The sequence below is a fragment of the Diadema antillarum genome, unplaced genomic scaffold (assembly GCF_040938485.1).
Source record: "Diadema antillarum isolate AM-2024a unplaced genomic scaffold, OU_Dant_1.0 seq00000684_RagTag, whole genome shotgun sequence".
NCBI lineage: Eukaryota > Metazoa > Echinodermata > Echinoidea > Diadematoida > Diadematidae > Diadema > Diadema antillarum.
In genome coordinates, this window is record NW_027271589.1 from 201,910 (window position 1) to 217,843 (window position 15,934).

General features: G+C 35.9%; 1 protein-coding gene across 1 annotated transcript in view; it reads left to right on the top strand.

Moving 5' to 3' along the window:
• Window positions 1-619: 619 nt before the first annotated feature.
• LOC139737156 (uncharacterized) overlaps window positions 620-15,934 on the top strand; it is a 28,375-nt gene continuing 13,060 nt past the window's right edge. Inside the window, exons 1-6 of the mRNA XM_071647833.1 lie at window positions 620-746; window positions 4,891-5,019; window positions 6,546-6,660; window positions 7,847-7,921; window positions 10,985-11,056; window positions 15,671-15,742. Of these exons, the coding sequence (XP_071503934.1) occupies window positions 620-746; window positions 4,891-5,019; window positions 6,546-6,660; window positions 7,847-7,921; window positions 10,985-11,056; window positions 15,671-15,742 (590 nt within the window). The remainder of the gene's footprint in view (window positions 747-4,890; window positions 5,020-6,545; window positions 6,661-7,846; window positions 7,922-10,984; window positions 11,057-15,670; window positions 15,743-15,934) is intronic.

Here is a 15,934-nt window from a genome sequence, read left to right on the forward strand (position 1 = left end):
GTGATCGGGGAAAATCAAGGTGAAAATGATGATGCGAAACTGATGTAAAAAAAAAGTGATGCGAACCGGTGTCGTCAGAGACTATCGTTGCTGTCAATGAATGCTTGATAACAGACAAACGAAAACTGTTGACAATAAACATAGTACAGAAAATTACAAAGATAAATAATTGCACAAAATTTCTTGGATCATTTAACAATGACTCCAGAATTATGACATAACCATCTGCAGCTGTTGATGTCACTGCGTTGGTTCTCACTACTGCATACACGTGATGCATTTTAATTTAAAAACAAAAGAAAGTACATTAGTGGTGGTGTCAGACGAGCACGAAAACAGAGTATCTTCCCATGGTAACCACCATATTCGATGAATACTCTGGAGAAGAAACTGCACATTAAAGCCTCAATTCTTATGACTTGTGAAACGGAAACTACTATTATATCAGATATTCATAACTTACATTACATATAACAATAGAACTTCAAGCAATTGTAGATTACAGGTAACATTACTATCGCCTTAAATAAAACGAAAAAATTAATTACTCTGCCAAAAAAAAAAAAAATGTCCCTCATCGATCATTATCCATTCATTTCTTCTGTACACAGCTGACGTAATGCAGATGACGTCAACAATCCCGGAGCGCGCCGCCACATGCACCTCCAGCGACCTTTCATATGGACCAGACGATCTGTGTGATGGTACCCGTACCTGCCCGTATGGTGACGACGAATTCCTATGCGGTGAGTTAAGCTCCATTTGATACAATTTCAACTAATGAAGTGCGAAAGTGCCCTAATCGAAGTGCAGAACTGTAAAGAGCCCTGCAAAACTGATGTAATAAACAGTGGTGGATCCAGAGGGGGTGCACCAGGCGCGCGCCCTCCTTTATTTCTGTTAAAACAAAATGAATAAAAAAAAAAAATGGGGGGGGGGGAGTGGGTTTGCGCCCCCCCTTGTAATTTTGTTAAGGTGCATCTCCTTTACGAAATTCCCGGATCCGCCCCGATCAATAGGACCCTATTACCTCGGATTCTGCTATGATAATGCCATCATTGCTCCATACTCCAGTCTAATGTCATGTGTCAAGGATATTATCACCATCTCATTAGTGAGACGAACCTTTGTGTGTTAAAGAGATTGTATAGTATTGGTTGAGAGGAGGATTGAGCTTGAAACTTTTTGCGAGGCACTAAGAAACCACTTATGAAATGGTATAGAGCTTACAATTCTACGAGAAATTCAAAGCTTATTTGATAAAACTCGGTTTGGAAATGACCGAGATATCCAAAAAGAACGTAAACAAAGTGATCCTAGTTTAAAGTTGGGTCCCACCTTCTATTCGAATACCTTTGTTCTGGATATCTCAGCCATTTCAAAACCAATTTTCATCAAATAAATTTTGAATCCCATTTAGAGTTACATGCTCTTTCATAATTCATATGAGGTTTCTCATTATCCCACAAAAAGGTTGGAAACCTAAAGCACCTTTTCAACCAAAACTATACCATCTCTTTAAATATGCCTACTGGTCTTTGCATCATAAATCTATATGACATTTATTTAGTCTGGATTTACATTACGGGGGGAAATCACTGGAGATAAAATTTATGTCCCATTGTGTATGGTAGGATATTGAACTTTGACATGGGAAATATCTTTGTCTCAATTCTGAGGAAATGCAACATTACAAAGCTATGAACGTTATTTGGGAATTGTTCGTACACAGAACATGTTGGATATCCTCGGAGCTTTGCGCGTACATTTTGGATAGACAAGTTAGTCTATGATGGAATCTCTGTTGACATTGGTTGATGTAAAGCGAAAACTCTGATGTTGAAATACGCCTGCATCAGCAACGAGGAATTACACCTCCCTCGTCACTAATCTCAAAGCAAAGCGAATTAACGCTATATTTATGCTTCATTTGAAACTGGTCTCCATAATAACTTGTGACAAGTGATTTTCCTGCCATGACTGGGTGGTTGAATGGATCTACAGCGCTTGCAGTATCTGCCATTTTCATTATGTATGTATCTTTCTTTCTCTCTCATGTCAGAATACCACACAGTTTTGAGCAGTACACTTAAAAATGTAATGGCAAAAGTATTTGGAACATTGTTCATTCAGTTGATACAAGTATGTGATAAGTAGTTGAATATTGTGCAACCCTACAATTTGAAGAAGAGAGTCTTGTAAGGAAAATCGACTCAAATCAACTTTTAGATATACAAATTAACCTTCTTTACGTGCTCATTTACACCGATGAAAGTTAATTTGTCATTTAGTTGCAATAAAAGAACAACTCGACTCAAGAATTCATCAATTTGAAAAATTTCCTTGCGCAGTACCCGCTACATGCTATAAGGATTAGAATCAGGACGAGTTGTTGAACGGAAGCTAGATGGTCCAGTGGATACGAACCTGTCCGGTAATCAGGAGATCCTTAGTTCGAATCCAGCAAGAGTATGATTGTATGCCCATGTTTGTTTGTTTTTTTTTTTCATCATTGCTACTTCTAAAATACCGATTTGTCGGTGCCTATTTACGTTGTTAATCATTTGCAATATAAAAAGATTAAGTCTTTCTCTGAGAAAAAAGTCTTGAAAATTGTCAAGACGTAGGATGTATAAGAATAAACTTTGCTACTGGGTCTCTAGTTTCGAAAGCTAGCACTAAATGGGAGACTTCATTTGATACAGTCTGTATGGGCGTCAACCTCGTTGACAAGTAAAAGCAACAAAATGAATGAAATAAATCAAAATCGCTTGCATGAATGAAACTAGCCAGCGTCCACTGAAAAATTTTGCCTAAAATACAACAACAGGCGACTGTAATAAAGGGTAGTATATATAATGTATAATATATACATATATATTTATTTATTCATTTGTCGTAGAGTGACTGCACGTTGATTCGAGGTCAGGTAATTTTAACTACAAAAACACAAAAGATTATTGGCTGAACCCACACGTTCGGCTGTGACTGACCGATTATAGGTCAAATTAAATTAAAGATCTGAAAATGTCAGTTATCGCGTTTTGCGGTTGACAGTCGTGCAGGAAACCACAAATCCGGCTCAATCTCTTTTTAAAGAGTGACAGCCCCTTTGATTTTATATATATATGTATATATATATTTTTTTTTTGGGGGGGGGGAGGGGGGGGGGGTCACGAAGGCCAAACTCTCCCCGTGTGCAGACTATTTGGGATTTATAGACGAAAATAAATATGCATAACTTCAACAATTATGACGCGCTCATTTTCCTTTTTAAATTATGACAATGACAATTTAAATTTTCACTTAACATATTACCTAATTGTTACCGGCGAATATCAACTTGACTTTCCTTGAAATAACTTCTTTTTTTTTATGCAGTGCTGTAGGCCAACGTATTTTAAGGTATCATATCTACACAAACTGCTGTAAAACACAATAATTAAAAATTGTTTTAAAAGCAACGTTTTTTTTTGCTCAGTCTCTAAAAATGATTATTCAAGCTTTTGTTCATCATTTTTTATGATGAAATGAGTACATTTTCAATAATTTCTTGGATGAAATTCCGAAGCATTTTACCCAGTACGGTAACAGCCGAAAGAAACATTAATGGGTGTGCAGCTGTGATAATGATAAAAAATCTTATAAACATGAAATCGGTATCTGGTGCGATTCAATACTATATTTATTATTCATACTTTATTATCAATGTTTTAAATATTGTACCTATCTTCCCTCCGACAATTACATCTACCAAAAGTTATATTCGATGTGAAATCTTGAAATCAGCCTAGTTCTACTGACATTCAGACTGATTATGAATCCATAAATGTTTATAGTTTGAATAACAGTCAAGATTGAAACTTTTGCGCTAAAGGAACTAAAATACTAGTAAAACAATTATAATTATGAAATTAGTAACAGGTAAAAAGGTCATGCATTTCATCGTGAAAAGTCAAAACGGCACTTTTACTTAGTATCTCGCCTGTTTCAGGAAGGAAATAGGACGAACCGATTTAGTCATCTGAAAATATCATCTTTGCCATCAACCACTTGAAATTTAAAGTGAAGAAGCGCCATTCGTATATTACATTATAAATAAAATAGTGTACGTGTAATCAAACATCAAAACGTAAGACTTCAGCATGAAAAAAAAGTGTGTTGTTTGCAATAACCCAATCAACGCTGATTTTTTTTGGGGGGAAACGAGTTGTAAATTCATCTATTATTCTGATTTTTATCTAAAAAAAATGGAAGAATTGAAATTTGATAGCATCATCACTTCAGCTATGAATAGTCCCATATCACGACCAATATCGCTTGTTTGAACAGAAACGTAAGTTTTGATGATTCCGTAACTTTCTGGTTTTATATTCTACCTTCACAAATCTTCCACCATTTTTAAAGCTGATTCAATTCTACAAGTGACTAAACTTAATGGCCCGAATTCACGAAGGTGGTACAAATTAAACCATGGTTTAAACCAAGGACAAAAACCATGGAGCGCCAAGTGTCGCACGGAATATTTCGTTACGAAATTGTTCATTTCGCCGACAAAACGACCGTTTCGTTAAACGAAATTATCATTTAGTTGCAAAATGTTGTCATTTCGTTACAAAATAGTCATTTCATGGACGAAATTACTGATTTCGTAACGAAATATTCCATGCGACACTTGGCGCTCCATGGTTTTTGTCCATGGTTTAAACCATGGTTTCATTTGTACCATCTTCGTGAATTCGGACCTCTGTGAACATTGTGTGGAATTGCACATTGAGGCATAATTCTACCAGCACAAATGCAAACATACATCACTACTAATGAAGACGTAATCTGTAGTTACATGTTTGTATTCACAACTGTTTTTTCCTTCTCATTCGCTTTCCCCAGATGATAAAGGGACCTGTAAAACACCAGACAATGGTCGTTGTATGAACACAACGGGGACATGTTTTCCTCTTTCTTCACTCTGTGATGGGACTGCCGAATGTGCCGACTCCACTGACCAGCGATTTTGTGGTGAGCAGGATCAGTGTTCCCTCCATCGTACAGTGTGCCTTCAATTTGACATCGTTTTATTTATTTTTTTTTCCTTCATAATTATTATAATTCATTGCAGATCATTGTCAAATTTTTGTTATATATTGTCTTGAAAACAGATTGTAGGAAAACACTGAACTGAAGTGAATTCAACAGCGTTACATATGTGTTTGCAAACATATTCATAATTATATTCATTCTATGGTATCAAGATCCATTGTAAACCCATATATATATATATATATATATATATACATATGTATGTATTTATTTATTTATACATGTATATACAGTGTATATATATATGTGTATATATATATACATATGTATGTATTTATTTATTTATACATGTATATACAGTGTATATATATATATATATATATATATATATATGTATATTCATTTATATATACAATATATTTGCAAACTTATTCATCTATTCGTCCTAGATTATCAATATCCATAGTCAGCCCCATCAGTGGTTTTGATACCGCTGTATATTGCGGTATCCATGCAGCAAAGCAGGGAGGTCACCTCCCTGAGCAAAGCGAGCAAAACACAAAACAAACGAAAAATTAATCAAATAATTAACAGCAACAAATGCAGGTCAGCGTGATGTCCAATACGAAATCCCATGGAACGAACAAAACGAAAAGAATGTTCCTCAAGTCAAATGCTCTGAAATCTGAAATCATTTAATGTTATATTGTACCTCATCAAAGCCGCTACTCTGTGCAAGCAAAGGTTGAGTGACAGATCGATTGATATATTGTTATTATTGTTATTATTATTATTATACAAATAATATACAGGTGTTAGTGCGTTAGTGGAGGTGTAGCGCACTCGAGGGTATTTAAAATTGTGAAACATGCACGAGGCGAAGCCGAGTGCATGTTGCACTACATTGTAAATACCCGAGAGTGAGCTGCATCTCCACTAACGTCACGAGCTTAAACCTGTGTATTATTTGATTTTTAAAATGGGTCGAAAACTAACAGCATTTTTCATCTACCTTGGTGGGTCAATACCAGTCAGCTACATTTAGCACTCCCTCAAAAGTCAAGATGTCCGAAGATGTTCGTCCCAATCATTTACGCACGTCGCACTCGGAAATCCCGCGCATAATGTACTACGTAGAGTAAACGTTCGCCACATGGGGGATGCACAAGAAAGGCCGGCTGGCAGCCCGAACTAGAAGTTGTTTGCAGGATTGACAGCGCGTATAGTAGCGCGCGACGCACTTGTAACAACTGATTAAGTGCGCACTGCTAGTGTAAACATTGTGACGTCAGTTACGCTTTCTCTGCAATGTCCCATAGGATAACACGCCGTGCATGTTAGTAAGAAAATAATGCACGCACACGTGACTTATTTCAGCGCTTCCAATTGGCTCCATTCTTGAACCCATTTTATGATATTATTATTATTACTACTTTTATTATTATCATTATCATTATTGTTATAATTTTTTTCATTACTATCATTTTGCTCTCTCATTCTGAAAGACCCGGGAAAATGCGACGATTCCTGCACGTCTTGCTGGGCGAGTGGCGCCGTCTGTGATATCGGGACGCGGGACAACTCGCTGGCACTGCAGCTACCACCAACCGTGCGATTCTTGTACGTATACTTCTTTGTTTGTTTTTTCACTCTAGAGAATCTTAACCCAATAGTGACTTGTGACATAAACGATAAGAATTGCCTGATTATCTCATAATCAGGCAATTCTTATCGTTTATGTCACAAGTCTGGAGAGAATATTATTTAATACGTGTGGGTGATTGATCCCCAATGATGGATTAATGATGGTGTGTGAATTGAACGCCTAGGTCTGATAAAGATAAAGGGTTCCGAACTGTCAAGTTGAAGATATTTCAGGTAAACACCTAACCACTTTGCAAAGTAAATTATCGATCCCTGTAACTCATTAGAATTCATGTTCTTACTATGTAGCCTTTAATATTTTAACTATAAGCAGTCTCACAGTTTTTTTCCCCTCAGGAAAAGGTCCTTTCGAATTTGATTGATCTCGCGCTAATGGGTCGATCAAAAGAAGCAGAAAGGTTAAATCATAGCCATCGCTTAATGTTATCTGGTATTCAATCGCAATACTTCTCCGAGCACTAGTCAGGGCGAGTATTTGCATTTCGCAGATCACGTGTGCTATCTCGAGAGCTCGCTAAGTAGAAGTTATCACTTATCTGTAGAGTAAACGGTAAATCGGCATTTTATTGTAATATACCAGTCGCATAGTCTTTACGTTTAGATGAGTTGCATGTATATATAAGATAAACACACATGTATCTATATTCACATAAAATTACATATTACGTGTCTATATATATATATATATATATATATATATATTATATATGTCAAAAAAGTTCTGCGTCGGTGTGTAATAAATAGATATCAAGAGTAAAAACAGTCGTATAAACACCGCGGTGTTTGTACGACTGTTTTTACATATATATATATATATATATATATATATATATGTGCGTGTGTGTGTGTGTGTTTGTACATGTACATAATATTATTAACGTATCTGTGCGTGAATATAATGTGAGTGTATGTGTTGTTTAAAACACAGCATCTTCATAAGATGTGGAAGTAGTTTTTGCAGTGGTATACTTTACACCCGCTTGCACCAATTTATGTATCATACAATTAAACATTGAATATGATGGGTGTATGTAAGACCAAAATACGTGTGCCTTCCCTTCCCTCGTGTGGGAATTCTACAGCAATGTAAATTGTCCAAATGATAATGATTAATTTCTTTTGCTTATATTTCATGCTTCAGGAAGCTGTCTACCGCAAAAAATCTTTCTGCCGGCATTCCAGCTTCTTCTCACACGTATCAGTTCCTGTCTAGGCTGTGAGTATATTTTCATTTACCTTTTCTCTCTTTTCTTTTTTTGTTGGGGTGGGACTAGGTGTGTTCCTCCCGCTTTCCAAATCCATTTACAATCAGGATACAAAGTATCCAAATGTAACAAAAGACATCTAATATTTAGAATTGTCAGTCCTTTTATCAGACAGCTTATGGCTTTTTGTCACATGAAAAGGCAGCAGCATGTTATAAATTGATCACGTGTTCTGCGAAAGTGCCTGTGTGTAGGGGGGGGGGGGGGGGACTTAACAAAAATACCATCTCACCGGCTACGAGTCTGATGCACTGCGCCTCATTTATCAAATTCATCGTATAAATTGAACTCGAATAATTCATAGCCTCCCCATGAGCTGTGTGCTACGAAACCAGAACAGTGCTGCTATGATTTTGATTTTTCTTGAGTATATCAAGTGCTCGTGGCTTATGTTAATACATGTACATTTGAAACATATACGTGTGTATTTATGGGTGAACTCGCATTTTAAATAGTGATCAACGTGAAAATGACTTGAGGGTGATAGCATTCACATTTCAAAAATTTGACAGAATAATAATAATGAAAATAATAAGGTCTTATTTACCCAGGGTATGGCCTTTTCAGTGTTGCCACTACTCTACCAGAGGACCCTGCCATCATTTATTACCCTAGCGTTGCCAGGTACCCATTTATACACCTGGGTCAAGAGGGACACGGTGGGTAAAAACATCTTGTCCAAGGACGTAAGCACTAGGCGGGATTCGAACTCGGGTCCTCCGACCGGGTGTCGAGAGTCTTATCCACTATGCCACAGCGCCCCCACAAGCAAACATAACTTGGTAGAACAAACAATGGCGCCATGAATCACTAAGTATTGTTTGTTTTAGACTGCCAAATAAAAAACAAAAAACAAAAAACAAAAAACCAATGACTGCAAGTCACAGAGAAACCAACCCAAGAGTTCAGATCAAATCAAAGGGATGGAGCAGTTTTAGTTGAAATGGGGCTTTTGGTTTCCAACGTTTTTTGATGATGATTGTTTTTTTTTAGGTAATGAAAGACCTTTTATGAAATACTGAAAAGCGTATAATTCTAAGAGGAATTAAAAGTTTATTTGAGGAAATGTGGTTTTGAAATGGCTGAGATATCGCAAACAAAGTGCTACCAATAGAAGGTGTGACCCACCTTTTACTATAATATCGCTTTGTTTTACTCTGTTTCTAGATATCTCAGCCATTTCAAAACCGATTTTTATCAAACAATATTAAGTCCCCTTGAAATTGTATGCTTTTTAACGTTTCGCAAAAAAGTTAAAGGCTGAATCCTCACCTCAACCAATACTCTGTCACCCTTTAAAGCATTGGAATATATGTGTTCTTATTCGTTAATTTGTTCAATTTCATGTGCAAACATGGAATTATGCTGCATTATGCACCATTTCCTTTTTAATCAAGAGAAAGTATAAATCTGTATAGTTTCAGCTGAGCTTTTTGTGTAGTTTTCTGCACTCTAAGCACCATCAATGACATGTCATGTATACATAATTTGCAATATCGCGGAAGGCTAAACCGGATTGAAATTACTGAGACTACAAATTTACCGCCTTACACAGCAGCCTCTGTATTATAGAATAGGTGGACGCGAACACCCGGGCTCATCACAGTCTCCCGCATTTTTGTTCTGTTTTTCCATCTGAATAATTGCATGAACTTTTTGGATCATTTGCTGTTGTGTCATAAATGTCCGTATGTGGGGTGTAATCAGAATCTTTGCTTAAGTTAATCAATCGCAATAACAAAATGTGAAATCGTTGTTCACTCGCATCCAACCAACTTCAATATCGGTTTTATACAAGCATTGGGCAGAGTATAGTAGCATAGCAACAGTTTATTGTCGGTTTCATTATGTAGGTATTAAGACCAAAATGCACTGTCCATGAATATGATTGGAACAAAATGTGTTTGTATTCTATTTTTTTTAAATCATGTTTTTGAGTTTCAGTGAGATGGTCTTTTCATTACAAACCTTGGAACAAAGTCATAAACTTATTTGAGGTTCATTAGTAAGCCTCCGCATCATGCCTAATTGGTAACATCGGCGGATAGTCACATCCAACTTAATGATAATCCGTGCCATCCACTGCAGCTGTAACAGTGTCTGGCAGTCACAGAAAAAGAAATAAAATAGCTGATATTAGGTATTAAATTTTGATATTTCGATCGTTGTCTCAATAGTGCACACATTTCGTAGAGGCCGTTTGGTCGCGATGTGATGAACAGGAAGCGACAAAGTAGCAGCAAAAGCGGATTGAGAACAATGCTTACAATTTGTTTCAGTGGTAATTTCAAAGGAAAATTCTAGCATTTGAGAGCTTAAATTGCTCTATACCATGGTTTACATTCTGACTTTTAGCAGTTTTTGTCAGTTAATTGTGTGTGTGTGTGTGTGTGTGTGTGTGTGTGCCCTCGGTGGAAATGCAAATATTTATCAAAGGAAAGAGTCCTGGGTTCCGTGCTCTTTGCTCAACAAGTGCTGATGGGGGTGGAAGTGAGAGTGTCATGAAACCACCATAATTCCTAGACGAGCAATTTGTCCTAATTGCGTTGGTTGATCAAATTTGGATATTCACACCATAAGCTGCGACCTTCGGCACCCTAATTGCCTTCTAAACAAAAGTGGTGATAATATCTTTTTATTTTCTTTAAGTGTTTCCGGTTGCCAAAGGCAAATCCATTTTCATCAACTCACTTGTTTAAAGCCTCAATTTGACTACTCATTACATGTATTTGATATTTGTATGTCCTTTATCTCCTTCACTTTCTCTTCCTTCCGCGCCTAGAGCACTCTGCAGAGTGGATTTGGCGCTATATAAATCATATCAATTATTATTATTATTATTAACTCCTTACGACAAAGACTTATCATGTGCAGTCGTTTTTCATCGCATTCGTTGGCGTGACATCGTTTTACTTATAAAGTTCTATAATATCGCGAGTTCGTTTTATATCACATTTTGATTTTGTTTCATTTGTTTGATTCTCTGTCTTTCCCCGTGTACAATATCTTTACAGACTGCTGTCATCTAATAACATTTCCGACGTGGGATTATTTACTTTCATCAATTCGACTTCCCTACGAACTCTGTAAGCTCAATACTTTATTATCGATGTGTTTGTTCTTCTGAACTTATGAATATAAATACTTCAATTTGCACGGACATATTGTAGTTGCTTTTGCCATTAACAAGGACGATCATTCGCGTCAGTATAAGCAAGTACAAAAAAAAAATGCTATGTACAAATGCTATGTACAAATGACTCTACAAGTATTGTTAATTGATGAAATTACACGCAACAAATCCGATTGATATCTAATATCATCCCCCTACCTAATCCATCGCCTCCTGTAGGAATTTTGGTTTAAAAATGTCATTTTTCATCAGACGATTAACATCTCTGAATTTCACTGTAAGTCTTGCACTGGAGAAAGGTGGAACTCGTTAGCTTTATTCCATCTGCAAGGATTCTGAAAGAATTTGAGGAGTCAGGAACTTTTATCCTCTCCCAGTTGCCAATTTAGGGATCAGGTGTAAATGATGCAAATTAGAGGCTTCTGAAATTCAAGAAAGAGAAAGAGAGAGAGAGAGAGAGAGAGAAACCATACGTCAACAGAAATTCTTTCTTCTGAAACATAAACAAGAAGTACTAAATGATTATCAGAATTGAAGCACTAAACCACAGGAATCATTTCCAGGGGATAGATGGTTTTCACAGGGGTCGTATATTTTTGGTTGAGACCCAATTTCAGGTTTATGACATTATTTAGTGAGATAATGAGAAACCTCTTATGAAATATGAAAGAGCATGTAATTCTATGAGGAATTCAATGTTTATTTGATGAAAATTGGTTTTGAAATGGCTAAGATATCCAAAAAAGAGCAATTCTAACAAAGTGTAATACCCACACTCCATTACGATCGCTTTGTTTTACTTTGTTTTGGATGTTTCTGTCATTCCAAATCTGATTTTTATCAAATAAACTTTGAATTCCTCTTAAAATGGTATGCTCTGTACTATATCATAAGTGTTTTCTTCGTATCTCGCAAAAAGTTAAAAGCGCAATTCTCATCTCTACCAATACTGTACCATCCCTTTAATAAGCTTATCTAAGAATGTAGCAGTCTCAATGTCAGTTAAATGAAAGACCCCCCTCAAAAAAAAAGATATATATATATATATATGAAATGCATTTCATTGTATCATGACTGATAAGAATAGATCGATTACGATTTGAGCAATCGCATAACCTTGAAATACCTGTTTGTCAAGCCAGCCAAATGTCCCCACTTTTATACTCGGAAACAAAATTTTGTGAACGAGTTTTGAACTTTTTTTTGGTCCCAAATTGTTCCACGTGGGAGATAAGATCTTATACATTTCATGTTGTATATACCACTTGGAGTCAGTTACTGTAATTTGGGATAGTTATTGACATAAATTATGATCAATGAAAGTTATATAAGTAGAGAAAGTATATATGCTGTGCTTTAAACATTTCTTTAAAAAAAAAGTACATTGATTATGACGATACCGACGCATATGTAGAAACCTGTACTTACGACTGCATATAGGAGGGAGCGATACAAATCTGACCAATAGCGCCAGAATAGAAAACCACTTAAAAGATTGACAAATATCTTTCACATAGTAACTATTTCGGGTGCCCGTGCATTGGCCGCTAACGCAATACAAATTGTATTGCGTTAGCGGCCAATGCACGGGCACCCGACGGTATGAGGAGAGGCAAATAAGATAAAGGCTTGAGATAAACCACGAAAAATATCAGAAACATAAAATCTTTAATTATGATTAATATAAGAAAAAGAAAACACAATTCTCTGTGGTCAACTCAGGATTCTATCAATTTTAAGAAGTAGTAGAATAGATGTTATCAAGAAAGTAAATGCATGCCGCCAAAAAATGACAATAAAGTCGCGTGATTTGTGTGTATAAGCGCATAACATTATGTCAGTCTCGTGCAAATTTACAGTATACCTTCTTAATTGGCCGAGTCCCCGGTCAAATTAATACTACAACTTCGTTTGTACACACAAACGTATGGACTCCTGCCCCAGCGTTTTGTGCGTATTGTTCATATGTTGCTAGAGACATTATCATTTTTCCATACTTTATTTCTTTCCCAGGGATTTGTCCTACAATCGCATCAATCGAATCGAAAGTGACAGCTTTGCTGGGCTGGGAAACCTGCTCAGACTGTGAGTGAAAAAGAAGTGAAGTTGCATGATATTAATTCAAGATTGCTTTTGAAATATTTAAACACAATAGAATACTTTCCAGGAGTCCCATTAACTTTTCATATGAATAGAATTACAGCCTCTTTAGGTTAATTCTTCTTTTATTTGCTTCTGGCGGTATTTTTTCCCCACAAGGACTGAGTAGAATTTATATTCAATGGAGGTTGTCCATTAGGCATTTGACAAAGTTTCCTTTACATTTTAAAGTCTTCCTCTTGAGAATTAATTTCAATTGAAATCATAAATAAAATTGCCATAATATACAACTTTCCATTTCCTGAGACTGATATACTTTTTTTTTAATAATATGAATTACTTTTTACATGAAGGCTTATTGACGTGAAATCATCATCGTCAATTGTTGTTGTTGTTGTTGTTCATTTTCCATCTGTGAAGATGGCTGGATAGCCCATATTCAGCTACACTAAGCTGGTCTTCCATGGGGTCCAGTTGGATGTGGGGTGGGACCACTTCACCGGGTTAGACACCCTGCTCTTTGCGATGAATGAATGAAGCGGGATCTTTTACGTGCATGAGCTGTGACTCTCTCATACACGGGACCTCCATTTTATGTCCTATCCGAGGGACAGAGTGTTTTGCCTCTTGCTAGAGGGGACGGTATGTTTACACACAACATTGCTTAGTCAAGACTCGGGTTCGAACCCGGGCCGCGTGATCGTGAGGCAGACGCGCTACCGACTGAGCCAACTCACCGCCCTTTATCCTCGGACAAGTGAAGAATCACTTAAGAGGTTTTCCTCCAGCGAATTTTCCGCCTCAAAATCCCTTCTCTGTATTGAATGGAGTGGACGGTATATGTGATCTAATGACTCTTTTCAGTTTTTCAGATTCCACTGATTTTTTTATTTTTGCTAGTTCTCACAAATCCTACTTCTAGCTATGCATTCATCGATGGAAAGATTGAGTATGTCAGTTTGAATGAAATATATGAAGTTATACATCTATATCGTTTTTAGATACATTATGAAACCTGATTTAGTTTTAAGGTATTTTTAGGGAAAAGCATATTAACAGACAATAATGGTGTTTTCGCTATAAAATGTATTCAGATATTTCTTCCTGGGAATGACTTTTGATTTCAGTTCATTTTAATGATAATATTTGCAATAATATATTCTTCTTCAACATTATTATCGGTTGATTGGACAAAATTTATTCCACTTTTGCTCTATTTATCCTCTGGTGCTCAAACTAAACAATTGAGTATTTACGTTATTTCTGTCCCCCCCCCCAAAAAAAAAAAAAAAATTCATTCATAGCAACAATATCAAATGCAACTAATGACTAAGGATATATTGTTGAAGAAGCTTGCCCCTATGAAGGTCTATAGTTCAACAGTTTTGCTTCTCTTTTCCATTTCCAGGGCACTATCGTATAACGATATATACACGCTTCCAGAGAAAGTATTTTTGCATCTGACTTCGCTGCAGAACTTGTAAGTTCAGTAAAAAAAAAAGAAAGAAAAATATATATATATATGTATAACTATATATAAATTTGAGTAATATTTCTATAATTTATATAAATTTGATTTGTATAAAATATACTTATGTATATGAAAGGAGTCCTATACAATATAATGTGTTATTTCATAAATTCATGATTATATAAAATGTACTGCTTGTATGTATTGTATGCAATGTACTGTTAAGTATTTTTGTAATGCGGTGCAGTTTGAACATGAAAGGTTACCTTATAATGATTACTTTTTTAATGTTTAGATATAATGCAATTTAGTAAACAATGGTGTGTTTTTACATAGTCAAGTACGTAGTCAAGTATTCAAATAGTGAATAACGTGATAAATACTGACTAATTAATGCTTAAATGTATGCATCATGACATCGTGTTGGAGGCAATAAATTTCTGGTATGGAATAGATTCCTTACTTTTATTTTTTTTTTCTTAACACAATGTAAACAACGCTACCTACATGTACATAATGCAGGCCTACCTAGAAATCTTGAGACCTATCTTAAGAAAAAGAATTCAATTTATTTGCATTAAGGAAATATGCATTGCATATTTATATAAAATTATACAATAATTCTGTCTGTGGCGTAGACCGATGTGGTTAACGATGACGAAGAGTTTAAGGATGTGAAATTATTCGGTCAACAAGCTGATTGTTTGGCTCCAATAACAAGAGTTCAAGAGTTTATCCATTTCCCTGAGATCTTAACAATAGGTGTGGATGGAGGTTTGTCTGAGACTAAAGGGATAGAGTATATTTGGTATAGTACCCGACTTTATACTCTAAGGCCACATTTTGTATCATACTTACTATAAACGTATCATACAAGAGGTTTACTGCTTGTTACTGTACAGTTGGACCGCTTGAATTCCAAACTCTTAAGAGCAATACAAAACGCTGTTTAACTTTATCTATGTTCTTTATGTCTTTCTATTTCTTTCTTTGCAGAGATTTGAGTAATAACCACCTAACAGCAGTTCAGGCCCATGTGTACACCGCTCTGCCAAGATTACAAATTTTGTAAGCCTTATATTCATAATACACAGACATCGTCTATCAAACCAGAGTAACTTGTTAGAAATATGGTACATGTTATATTGTTGCTTTTTGAAATACAAATTGCGTTGTATTGCGAGAAATTTTACAAGAGGGATTGTAAATTTGAGATACATTAAACTTTGAATTTACAATTTTCCCATTAACTTTTTGAGG